The sequence below is a fragment of the Phaethon aethereus genome (genome assembly GCF_964289735.1).
Source record: "Phaethon aethereus genome assembly, chromosome: 1".
Classification (NCBI taxonomy): domain Eukaryota; kingdom Metazoa; phylum Chordata; class Aves; order Phaethontiformes; family Phaethontidae; genus Phaethon; species Phaethon aethereus.
In genome coordinates this window covers 153,902,340-153,915,673 of record NC_138575.1, presented here as the reverse complement: position 1 = coordinate 153,915,673, position 13,334 = coordinate 153,902,340, and the positions used below count along the sequence as shown (strand labels likewise).

Genomic DNA, 13,334 nt, shown 5'->3' with positions numbered 1-13,334 from the left:
CAGAGGAGAAGGGAGGCTGGAGCTGCTCCTGTGAGCCTGCACCTCCCGCCACGGGGCGGGTGCACCATGGTCCCCTTCACCTTGAATCGTCTTCAGTGTCCATGACACGCAACCAACCGCGGTGCCCCCAGGCTGCTCGTCAAGAGGACACCCCCAGAGAGGAGCGTGGCTGCAAGCCTAACCAACAGCTTTCGTTATTTGCTTAATGCGGGGGCAAGGTTTTCTGGAAAATAATCGCTGTCCCCTTTTCGCTAGCTGAGGTGTGAGTTTCCCAGAAGCATGTGACAGGGACAGAGTGACTCAGGACGGCTGCCCACCCTGCAGCAGGGCTGACGACCAGCCGGGGGGACGAGCCGGGTGGCATTGGCATGTCCCCATCCCTGCCCAGGCAGTTGGTCTGCAAACCCGCTTGGCAGGGTTCACTGCGCCGCTGCGGGGAGGACTTCCATGGGGAAGAGCTGCTAAAGCAGGACCAGCTAACCCAGGTACCTCGCCCTGCGGAACGGCAGATTTCGTGCAGCTTCACACGGGAAGAAGTAACCCCTCAAGCAGGAGGCAGTCCTTGAGCGGGGCTCCAGGAAACAGGGCGCAGGACTCCTTGATGAAACACGTCTCCGTGTGCTCACTGTGGTAGTTAAAGGAATGGAAAAAGAAATCCCAGTAACTCTTCATAAAGTAAGGTGTGTAAAAAGGAATGCCCTTTTAAAAACCCTCACCTTATGCAATTTCCTATAGTATATATGAAATTTAAAATGCAAAGCCTGTTGCAATAATATCAACACAGAAAAAGCCAAGTCAGTGCCATAACATACTGAGTACACTGTGGCCCATCCCCAAGGACACAGCTGCTCAGCCAAGGAATACTTTGTTGAAAACAAATGCAGTAAGAAAAAAAGACCCTGTAAGCTAAGGGCTGGTCAGAATACAGCTTCTGAAGCTCTGTGCTGTTATTATTAACCTAATTTGAATAACTACCTTATAGCTACAAGAATTCCTTAATTGACCTAGGTCTGCAATATGTAAACAGCCTGTTACAAAAAAATAAATAAATCTGCAGATCCGCATTTTTATGCTGGGTTCTGCAAAGTCCTGTGCTGACATCAAGTGGTGACATATTTTTGATGCCGAAGGGAGCCAGACTTGCAGTACGGTGTATGCACGAGGACGTATTCGTTATCACGGGAGGGTAAAGGCAGGGAGACAGCCTGAGGGTCCCAGAGGGGCTATGGCAGCAGCCCCCCCCCAGCCCCGTGCTCCGTGGGGATGGTTGGCCAGAGGAGGGTGGAAAAACAACGCAGCCGCAGCCGTGCAAGGCGAGGAGGGTGAGGTGAACCTCCACAGCGGCTCCTGGGCACACGAGGTGCTGGCTGAGCCCCCCAGCACCCGCCAGATGTGGCTACTGACAACAGCCCCCTTTTTCCCCAGCCAAGAAACCCCTGGCTGGGGCAGGTAGAGTGGGATTTAGTGGCCTCAGGGGACTGAGGAGAGCGCAGAGAGCTCATTTTCTAAAGAAAGCTCGACACAGAGTTAACCAAAGGGGGTGGGAGGGTGTATTAATTAGCTCCCCAGAAACATCAAGGAGGGAAAAGTAAGTATGTAACTTTATGTGAATGGCTGTGAATAAAAATCAAGCTTGATATTAGAAGAGTTTTAACTCCGAGTGAACTTCTGGAACAACGTCACTGTGGCAATTCTGCAGGAAAAACCTCCCATAATGCAGTTTTAATGAGGAGGTTAATTATTTACTGAAGGCAGTGGGGTCCCTGATGTGAGCTGTAACATCAGCCCTGGGCTGGTAGGGACTGGCCCTGGTGAGGCGTGTGGTCTGCTTCAGCCCTACTCACCCGCCTCGGTACTCACTGCAGCTGTTTTTAAAAGCTGCAATTGATGGGAAGTGAAGTTGTATTTGGGAATTTACCCATGGATGTTCAGATCAATTATACTTTGTTGAAAGAACCGCATACTCAGATAATAGCTGGGAATTTATGACATGAAAACACAGAATAGTCTGTATGTTTCTAACTCAGATGAAAAAAACCCACCACTTTTCGCCTCACTGGTTGTTGCTCTGACTGTAGAAATGGTTTCCCGCTCTTCCCGGGAGCCGGCCTGCGCTGGAGGCCAAAGCACTCCCTGTGGCACCGCTGCCACGGCAGAGCCCAACCTGCGCACGCCGGCGCTCGCACCCGTGGCGCTCGGCCCGGGCCGGGCAGGTCCCCGCCATACTTACACCTCCTTTCACAGGCCGTGTCTGTCTGTGTGTGAGCGGGGTCCTGAAGCCCTGGAAGACTTTCCCATGCTCTCCTTCCTGGCTGGGCAGTACAAACATCATAGTGAAAAATGCCGTATCCGTTCAGACACGTCCCTGCAGGGGAAATCCCACGCTTGCTTGCTTCATTGCAAGCCCAAAAGCCGCTGGGATTTGACCGGTGCAGCTAAGCCTTGGTAGATGTTTTGTGGGGACAGTGTAGGAACCAGCCGAGCCTTAAAATGGGTCCCTGCGCTCCTCACCCAGCTTGTGCCTGTGCTTTGGTACAGTACAAAGAAATATTCGTACTGTTCACCTCTCCCCATTTTGTGTTACGGTAAGTGAAGGCTGGGGGGCCGGAGGAATAGCCAAATCATGGAGGTTTCCAATGGCTCGCAGCGAGCTGGCAAACCTGCTCCCCCTCCAGCCAGAGCGCTGAGAGAAGGGGCACTGCTGCACCACTCAGCAATTTTTTTTTTGAGAGTTTTTCATGTGTTGACGTTGAGGCCAGGCTTTGCCCTTAGAGGTTTTGTTTTCTCATGAGCAGCTGGACTTTAAACTTCAACATCTCTCATGAAGCCATTTCCCCCCCAAGAGCTGCAGGAATGCAGGCAGGCAGCCATTAGGCTCAGAGGGTAGCAATGGCAAGGTGCTCTTGGACAATATTGTTTCTTCTCTCTGCCCTTTTCCTTCAGACAGAGCAGACAGGTATGGCCTTTGTTTTGTTGCAGCTTTAATTCTCATCTGTGCTACTGCTTTTCTAAACACACCAGTAATTTTGTACTTTGTATCGTGTTTACAGGGTGACACCACTGAAAACTGTCTGTTCCGTATTTTCCTTGCATTTCTCCTGGTTTTGGTTTTTTATCATACAGTGGAGTTAAAACTGCAGTAGGTTACTAGGGCAATGTAATTTTGAATCACCATCATTTACACCAGGATGATATTTTGTTTTTTCTTACCATTCTTAGAGAGTGCCCCAGATATTGAAGATAATTTTGTTTTATATTTCTAGTTGCTGCTGAAAAAAATAAGTCTTATGGAAGAGGCTGAGATACATGCTCGTTATAGCTTGAAGAAACTTACATTTCTGTATTAGTCCTCCATGGTTTGTCAATATTAAGGAGGAGCTGGGCAAGGAAGAAAAAGGTGGTGGCCACTTAGAAGGTCAAAGCGCCTCTGTCAGCAGCAGAAGTGCCCTGCCGATGCTGGATGCATCGGAAACACTGCGCAGCAGAAATGTGCCCTGGGGTATCGGATAACTTTTTAAATGGGAAAACACAAACATGAAGCTTTTGCTTGTTTGTTTGTTTTCTTTTTTACTATGACATGGAAGCCTGTTGTTTATCGGATAGCCTTCAAAAGCATAACTAAGCATTTGTACGCAGTTTCGGAATAATTTTGTTATTGCTGTTACTTTCTCTAATTCTAATATTATTGAATATTTCAAACTTTATGCCTAGCCGTGCTGGGTCCCCAAACTTTATAAAACACACAAAAAACCCCCAGTCCCTGCCCCAATGGTTTACTTTCCAAGCACAGAAGACAAACACGTGCTGACACACACAGCCACTTACTGCTTAAGGCCAAAGGCAACAGGCTCCAGCATGGCACCAGCCGCCCGGCTGGCAGGCAGGTTTTGTTGCGGGCATCATTGCAAAGAGGTGTTTTAAGATCTGATAACTCTCATATCTTTCATCTCTCCTCCTCTTTACTCAAATAAAAAAGATTATGGTGTCTTCCACACAAAGGATGGTATATGATATAGCCCTCTTAAATTTTGAGCACTGCTGAGCGGTAGCTTTTTTTTTGTTCTCCTTAAGAGAGATTTGATTGAGAACTCAGCCATGTCACAGTTTTGCTTCTCAGCAAAAAAATCCCCATGAAGTAAGACTGAAGGGCATCAGTTTGGATCCATCATCATAAATCAATACAAATCATTTTCACTTCCACTGATGAGTCTGAAATCCCCACTGCAGGCTTAGAAAACAGACTCTGCCTTTGTGACAATACTTTTCCCCTTTCCCTGGCTGTGCAGGCCCATGCTGCTCTGGGTGTTTGGTGCAGGGGAAAAAGGTGTCAGGAAGGGCTTCAAATTCTCCCTGCCTGGGAGCAAGTCAGGCACTCCCCAAAAGTAAAAGGTCATGACTCCTCAGCTGAGTTTGGGCTAAGAAAGTAGGGCTCTTTCAGCATGTAAGTTTAATGTGGCTGAAGCCCTGCATCAGCCAAAAGGAGTTCTCTTTAAAAAAAGAAGGTAAAAGTATATAAGGAAATTAATCTAAGTACTTACATTAGCATTTTGTCATACAACGTTCCAGTGTTTATATCAGCTGATGATGCAAACAACGTTATCAAGAGACAGAGGCGTGCCAGTTCCCTGCTTTTGGAGGAGGTCCTCCAAGGCAGCTTAGAAAGGGAATGCCTTGAAGAGAGATGTACGCATGAAGAAGCAAGAGAAGTCTTTGAAAATGATGAAATGCTCGTAAGTATTTTGTTTTCTTGTGTGCCTATTAAAAATTACTGCCTTTGGTCTTTTACTATCAAATTTAGCCCTGCAGCCTGCTTCCTTTGCTTGGGTTTTCCTCTGTGTGAAATCTTTGCCCCTCAGCGAGCAGAAAGCAGGTGTCTTCAGCGGTCACAATGGAACTGCAGAATTCAGCTCTGACACTTGTAAAGTCCCCTCCTGAAAACGATGTGTCCTGCCCCTTATGTTGTGAAAGTGTATGGCTGTTGTCCCATCCTGGCCACACACCGAAATACAGCTTCAGCACCCCTTTAGGGACCAGGAGGGGCAAAGGGGGTGTTGAGTTGGAGGGAAGCAACGCGCCAGCAAGTAGTGGGACCTATAGAAAGAGGCCCCCCTGACACGTACGTTCAGATGCTTTGCGTCTTTAACAGGAATCTGGCCGGAGATTGTGTTTGCGGGGAAAGCAGAGGAAAGAGCCATCGGGCTGCCCACGGGCCGTCCCGGTGCTTTGGGGAAAGTTGACCGCGGGGGGGTACAGGGAGCGGGGAGAGGTGTCCCCTCGGGGAAAGCAGTGGCAGAGCTGGCTGCAGTACCCAGAGGAAAGTGGGGCAGATGAAGGTGGTGACCAGTGCTCGTGATCTGCAGCTCCACTCTCTGCTGTCCCCGCTGCCTCCAGCGGCAGCGACGGGGGAACAAGCCAGACGGGACGGGGTCACTTCCCAGGCCGCCGCATGCCAGAGAGACAATGGCCGGCCAGTTTTTCCAGGAAGCCGTATTGGATAAATAATAATTTATTGTTATTATTGGATAAATAAAGGATTCAGCTGTTCCTCTCTTGCCTGCAAAATGTTTCTTTTCCCTTGTAGCTTCTTAAGAAACAGTAAAATAAGCAGGATGCAACCCCCCCTCCCATCTCATTCAAATTTTGCTGGCAGGGCAGAATTTGTAGCTGTGCAACTGTGTAAACGTTAAACCATAGTATATATTCTCTCATGTAATGTTTTTGTTTTACCATAATATTTATGGAAGATTATATTATTTGAGAATTAAAATCTAATTTCCCTTTTTTTTTTCCAGGAAATGTTTTGGGAGGCCTACTACGGTAAGCTGGCCTCTTGATTTCTCTCCTTCATAGCGATGTCACACTGAGAACATTACGATTCAGTCCAATACTGGTTTTCTGAGAGCTTTTAGCAGTTTATCCTGCAAGAAACACCCAGTTGCTATTCGTCATGTTTCTAGTAAAGGAGGAGGAAAAGTGTTGATGCGAAAGGTTTAAAAAAGTAATGAATAGGTAAAAGCATTTAAGACTGCAAAATGAATAAAAGTTGAAGGTGAGTAGATGTTTTCATAGTAAACAGGCTATTTCTTTTCCTGAACTTCAGGCTGTCCTGAAACAACCTGGACCTGAGAAAGGCTGCTTTGCTGATACAATGGAGCAGCACAGCTTTACCAGCAAAACCTCCCAAATACAAACCTAGCACTTAAACCTGAGATAAATAGGTATCAAAAGCTACTGGGTCACCTGCACACTCTGGACGTTGGCACTGCATCATCCCTTGGCAGCCTTCAAGGCAAGAAAGGAATCTGTAAAAGCTGAGGGGCTGATCTAACTAGATGCCTCCTGAACAAGGAGCCTGGGGCACCGTCTTACGATGACTATGCCCTATTCCCTCCCTCTTTTCTGCATGCCTTGTCCTAAGTTTTTCCCTTGTTTTTAACGTAACTTTTATTCATTTCTAATCTTAGGTTTAGACAGTGGATAAGGAAGTGACAAAACCAGCAGTTAGTATTAATTTTCTGCAGAAGCCACTAAAACACTGAGTCCAGGGAGCCGTTACGTAGAAGAATCCCATCAGTGATATAAATGTTATGATGAATGATGCTAAATATCTGGCCTTTCATTAATCTGATGGGATTAACTTCTAATTTCAGTCATTGGATGTTTGTATGAAGCATGTCATGCAGGCTTCCTCTCTAGTCTGTGAAGAGGGAAAGGCAACCAGTTGAGAATGGTCCATCCAAACAAGCTTAGCCACAATCAGGAGTCATGACTGGCTCCAGCCTCAGGGGTGGCTTCCTTGTGGTAATTAAAAGCCATTATGTCCTGTCTTCTTCCTACAGAACGGCAGTGTGCATTTCCTTCTTTGTGGTATCTTTTCTAACATTTTGAAGAGTGTTGCCATGCATCTCCATGGCTTTTTTCCTCCTCACTAAACAAACCCATTTTTTCATCCTGTCTTCCAAAGTCTCATTTCCCACACCTCTGGTGTGCATGTTGCCTTCCTTCCATAGTCCAGGGTACAGTGGGTAAATATGAACTGTGAATGAAAGAGGGCTGAGGAGAAAGGCTGGAGCACCCAGCTAACTGCTGGCTCACCCTTTGGCATTGTTTTGTACTGCTCCACCTTGGTCTCAAGTCAAAGCTGATGTAGCGGCACTTCGCTCTAGCGTGGATGTACGCAGTCAGGGCATTTGGCCTGAGGTCGCACATGTCCCTGGCCCTCTTTTATCAACAGTATAAACTTAGTTATTAATAACCTCTCTTTAAACATCATTTTCCAAACCGTTTTGTGCATGCCTTGTAGTAGTTTGTGTCTTCCTAGCTCACTTAACAACAGTGTCATCTGAGACATTTCTATTCTATGATGTCACTCTTTCCCCACTAGGTCCCTTATCCTATAATACAATTAGATTTAATTGGTTTGGATTATTTGACCTTGAAAAATGCATGTTGGTTGTTACCTACCACCTTCTTACTTTGCTGGGTGCTTACAAATAGTTTAATTATTCCAGTAGCTTTCCAGTAACAGAACTTGGGCTGATTTCTCTACAATTCCGTGAATCTTCTTTTTCCTCCTTTAAAAAAGCTAGGCACTAGGCTTATTTTTTTCCCAGTCTTACAGAACCTCACCTGACCCCAGATACTTTTGACACTTCCTTCCCTCTATTTGAGCATTTCAGAGGCTTGAAACCATCTAACTTGCTTAAAGCTGCAGGTGTAGCCCTTCCCTATCTCCAGCTACCCACCACTGCTGCTGGAGGTCCTCACTCCTCTGCCTGCTCAGCTGTGCAGATGAGACCCCACCCTAACCCACCCAAAAACCCTCCCAGGAGACCTAATTTGTGCTGGGGCATGCTAGTGGCACTTGACTGCAGGTCATCTGAAGGTGGTAACTGCTTTAATCCAGTATTTTAGTAGAGTGAACACTCAAAGATACACATGCCCATAGCCTGAGCAGGTGGTGGTTGGTGGTTTTTTCCCAGTACCAGGCAGGTTTCGCCTTCCGTCCCTAATATCAATCATGGCAGCCAGCTGACTGAAGTTAACCTCTCTGATGAAGTTTTAAATTTTAGAAAGGTTGGAGATCATGTTCCAGGTTTCTGGCTTGCTCCCTGATTGCTCATGTCTACAATAGGCAGTTGTTATTTGGAGAACGTTTCTAAACTCTTTGGAGTCTTTCCAGTGGGCAGCTTAAAGGGAAACAGACAGCTCTGCCTGGTGCTTCACCTGTAGTGAGGCATCCTCTGGTTTCAACACTTGGTTCATCAGAAAGACTAAGCTTGCTAGTGTCCAAGCTGCTGACAATAATTGTACAGATGTGTAAAAGCCAGATGTTGCTTGCAGTATAATCTTGATGCCTTTTTTTTTATTATTCATATGTGCATATAAGCATTTTTTTAGCCATATGCATATCAATCTAACGTGGGAGACCTAAAACTCCAGTCTCATACTACATTTGTAACGAGTCGCTGAACTGTAAGTCAGTGCTGTTCCCTGAAGCAGAGCACCCTTCCTCCAGAAGCGGGCTCTGCCTCCGGGCACCTCCCGGCCTCCCTGCCAGGGGCTGCGTGACCACCTCTGGAAAGCAGAGACTTGGCTTAAAATTACTCCCGGGGAGCAGTTTGGTGACACGTAGCCCATTTCCTTCCAAACTGCTTTTCGCAATGTTTCTCCGAGCGGCTGGCGTGCTGGGAAGGGGGCTGCATAATTGGGGTCAGCGGTGGTGGTGACTCGTCCCTCTCCCGCGGCATTTCTTCAGGCGGCAGGAGGTGCTCGTCGAGCCCCTGCCAGCACAACGGCGTGTGCGAGGACAGCATTCGTGGCTACACCTGCACCTGTGCCGAGGGCTACGAGGGAGAGAACTGTGCTTTCGGTAAGGCATTGCCCCCTCTCCTGAGAAGCCCTCCTGTCGTAGGGGGTCCCCAGGAAACCACACGCAGCTCTCCCATTACAGCCAGTTATCATATTTTGGGTTAAAACACACGGAGTTCTTTGCAGAGCAGGGGTGATGTGTGCTGCCTGTCTACCAAAACGTTATGGCACCCCGCGGTTACGCTGGCTACCTCTTCCCCCCGAGCCTCCCTTCTCTGTGGACGCAGCAAAAGGGCTGGAGCAAGCCCCTCTCACGGGTGGTCTCCAAGGGCAGCCCCGCCGCTGCCACCAGCGCTCCCTGGCTGCTTGTCCTGCCACGGTCTGAGGTGGCGCGTGGCCTGAAGAGCCTGGGCCTCGGTGCCAGCGCGGCTTCCCGGCCACCCCGGGGCCTCCGAGGCCACACACAAGGCAGTCCCTCAGGACAGAGGGATTCCAGAAAACAAACCGTTTTTGGTGGAAGTGTAAAAGGCATGAAGCAAAACGGACGCTTTCTGGCACGCAAAACACCCTGGGCCGAATCCTACATTTTTATGTCTGCCAGGTTCCACTTGCCAGCCCTTACGTCAGTATTTCTGCTGGCTCGGAGGTCCTTTGGGGCGGGAGACACCCTGGCTGCCACAAGGCAGTGTCCTTCTCTCTATAAGGGAGGTGACTGTGACCAGCTTCCGGGGGAGCACAGGTGGTGACACAGCTTGGACCAGTGTTGGGAATTGGACCTGCTCAGCATGAGCCTTAGAGAGCCACGTTATGTGAGGGTTTTTTGCTACTCCTCCACCTGTGAGCTAGATCCACCATCAAACAGCTGTTCCTCCTGTTGCTTTGTGCTGAAGCTTGTGTGTTTGCTCAGCTACGGAAAGTTGACCGAGCATGTTTCAAAGGTGATTAATACTCCCTTTCTTTTTTTCTTATCTTGGGCAGCTGTTAATTTTAAGTTTTTTAGCACATGCGTGAGAAATAAGAGCTATGCATTTGTTTTTGCTGAAAAACAGAAAGCTTTAGCCACCTGCTTCCTCAAGCAATACTTGCCTTCTTAATGTGTGCAACAGTTCCCCGCGCTGCAGATACTTAGCATTTTGTTTAAGAGTGCAGAAAGAAAACCCATGGCATCCTTCCATGGGTTCACATGAAAGGCCTAGTTTGACCCTTGGCTAACGTTCCCCAAAACTCAGAGGTGCAGACAGTCTGGTGCGGGGAGGTGCTGGGTGAGCACTGTTTGCAAAGTCTGTGGACACTGCAGAGACTCAGCTGTCTCCAATGTCTGCTTAACAAGGGAAAAAACAATGTGGTGGGAAATACTACCAATCCAGAGTCCCTACCCACCTCCACACAAAGCGAGTAAAAATAAAATGCTTAGGAAAGAGGACTCAAGCCATGCAAGAGCACTCCAGCTGAACTGTTCCCAATGCTTTTCCTCCGCTTGTTCTGTTTAGCTAAAAATGAATGTCGCCACCAAGGAAAGGAAGGATGTCACCACTTCTGCTACCCGGGAAGTAATTCCTACCATTGTTCCTGTGCTGATGGCTATGAGCTCGGGAAGGACAAAAAACAGTGCATCGCATTAGGTAGGTGTGAGCATGGAAGTCCAGGGGGCACATGCTCAGTGCTGAGGTGGGCAGGCCACCATCTGATATCCAGGTGCGATGGGCCTGCTTGGAAACTCAAGCCATGAGAACATTACTGACCTTCCAAACTAGGCAGAAGAAGGAGGAATGTAGGACCACCGCCCAAGATGCCACAGCAGTGGTAAAAGCAGTGATATTTGATCTGAACGTTTAAACATGGGTCTGCAGAGAGGACTTGCATCATCCTACACGTCACTCACTAGGCCAGGTTTTCCACTCCTATGCTTGGTAAAGAGCAACTCCACTGAAGACCTGTCTGTCTGGGAATGAGGTTCAATTGATTCCCATCAGGCACCTGATGGATGGTCTGATAAATGTAGGGCAACATTTGCTGCCATATTGATTAGTTTGAAGCAGTAGCCCTCTTCATTTTTTCAAACTCATACAAGGTATCTCATTCAATCTCATCCCCTTATAAACCAGGTCTACTAAAAACACAGTAGTATACTTAGGCCCTTGCCTATATTAGCAAGGAGGGCAGCCAAATAGGAGTTGAGCTGTAAAGCCACGCTTTTGGTGATGAAGGCTTGATGTCTGCACTCAGTGCACATTTCAGGTGGGCTTTACTTCAGACTAGCTCTAGTTTGGTCCTGTGGGCTAAGCACCCCTGAGCTATGAGAGTACATTATGTGCGCTCCTGGAGGGTGTCTTCTGGTTTAGCTTCACCTGAACAGAATCCAGCTTGTGTGACCCAAGACCATGGCACAAGGTGATCAGAAAGTGTGATAAATGCAGGTAACTGGGGGATCCACTTGAAAAGCAGCCTTGCCGTCTGAACCAGAACAGAAAAGTATGCTGCAGCCCTACAGTAACAGTTTTAACAAGGAAAACTCGGGATTTACCTTGTCCAGATTGGGCCACAGCTATTGGGTATTTGGTGCAATTTGGTTACAGGAGACAAAGCTGAGGAAGCAAGCTGTGCTGATGGTTGGCTGGAGAAGAAGCCTCATTTCACTATCACAGAATCAAAGAATCACAGAATCACTAAGGTTGGAAAGGACCTTCAAGATCATCAAGTCCAACCATTAATCCAGTGCCACCATGTCCCCTAAACTATGTCCTGAAGCACCACATCCACACGTTTTTTGAACACTTCTAGAGATGGTGACTCCACCACTTCCCTGGGCAGCCTATTCCAATGCTTGACCACCCACTAGTTACAGACACAGTGAAATCTGGTCACTACAAGCCTAACACAAATGACCCAAAATGTTCAGTGCCATCACTAAGCTATTAGAGTACAGATGACAAGCAAATTACTCCAATTTTTATCATCTGAGACATTGTCCTTTTCCTTGGTGCAAAAATGAAACCCCAAAGACAAGGTGGAAGCAATAAGGCATTTGTAGGTATTAGTTGTCTTGAAATGACAGCATGAGGTTTTGATTATTTTTCATTCATTTGCTAGATCAATGTGCATGTGGCAGACTTCAAGACAGTGATAATCCGATAAGAGAAACCAGGAAGAAACGTGATGAGCGATTTCCTTGGCAGGTATTTCTAGCAATTCACGAACCTCATCACTCAACCTCACATGGTCAGTGCTATCTATCATCTTTTTGCATTTTCTTAGGTCCTGCTGCTGAACTCGGAAGGGAAGGGCTTCTGTGGAGGAGTGCTGCTAAAAAGTAACTTTGTATTGACTACAGCAGAGTGCGCCCTTCTGCACAGCCATTTTGAAATCAGGGTTGGTGCTGGTATGTGGTAAAACACATTTTCTCTTGTTGCAGCACATTTTAGTATTACAAGTTAATTTTTAAAAAAGCTTACTACAATTTTTTCTGCATAAAAATATTGTTAAAGGAAAGAAATCTGCTGTCATCTCATTTAAGCATTTCAGTTAAGTATCTTGAGCTAGAACTACAGCTGCCCCATACCTCGCTATGACCCAAGCAGAGACACAACTGCCTCTTGAATGCAATTCAGAACTCAGCACCCAGGGATAAGCTAAGCCAGGTGTATTTAGAGGTGTCTTTTCTTTCATGCCAAAATTCACCTCTCTTGCTGGTCCTTCCCTCTGAAATGATGCATGCTTCTACACAGCATTAAAAAGCTGTCAATATGTCATTCCTAGTTTACCTTCACTGCAGCAGTTTACAAGGAAAAGCACCTTCAGTTTCTCTACTGCACCTATTTCTCAGCATGACTAGGCAGTTGTCAGTTTGCACAGAGTTTTCAGGTCTCTGCTAAATTATTCCTAAGAGCAGTGAAATGTCGTTGCTTCACAGGGCCTAATGGAACAACTGGAGCTGAGAAGACAATGCAAGTTAGTGAGAAACACATACACATCCGGTATGACGAAGACACTGGTGAGAACGACATTGCATTACTACAACTCCAAGAGCATGTTGAGTGCAACCACCACCAGCTTCCTGTATGTGCCCCTGAAAGAGACTTTGCAGAACACATTTTAATTCCAAAATTGGCCGGTACAGTCAGTGGCTGGAGAATGGAAGGTGATGAACTTCAAGGTGATGAGCTGCAGGTTTCATACCTCCCTGCTGAGGACTGCAAACAAATACTCAACATAAGCCTCACAAACAGGCAGTTTTGTGGGCACCTCCAGGAGGCCGTAGACAAACGACTGGCTGGAGGAAGTTTTTTAGCTACCGAGTACAAGGGCACTTGGTTTCTGACTGGTATCCTGGGATCTTGGCCACTAGAAGACACTGACTGGGAAACATTTCTATTCACTAACACCGCAAGGTATATGATATGGTTTAAACAAAAAATGAAGACACAAACACAACCAACCCTCCAGCACTAAACCCCTACCAATCACTGCAAGGAAACCTTCAGATGCAGCCAGTACACCCATTTGACCCTCTATCACGATTTGCA

The 13,334-nt window shown here is 47.2% G+C and overlaps 1 protein-coding gene across 1 annotated transcript; it reads left to right on the top strand.

The window, feature by feature from the left end:
* Positions 1-2,804: 2,804 nt before the first annotated feature.
* On the top strand, positions 2,805-13,260 carry PROZ (protein Z, vitamin K dependent plasma glycoprotein; the record flags this gene model as incomplete). The annotated part of the gene is made up of 8 exons (XM_082014471.1): positions 2,805-2,956; positions 4,567-4,730; positions 5,793-5,817; positions 8,759-8,872; positions 10,302-10,433; positions 11,902-11,987; positions 12,067-12,190; positions 12,722-13,260. The coding sequence occupies exons 1-8, from the start codon at positions 2,890-2,892 to the stop codon at positions 13,258-13,260; spliced, it is 1,251 nt and encodes a 416-aa protein (XP_081870597.1). The 5' UTR covers positions 2,805-2,889.
* Between the last annotated feature and the right edge of the window lie 74 nt (positions 13,261-13,334).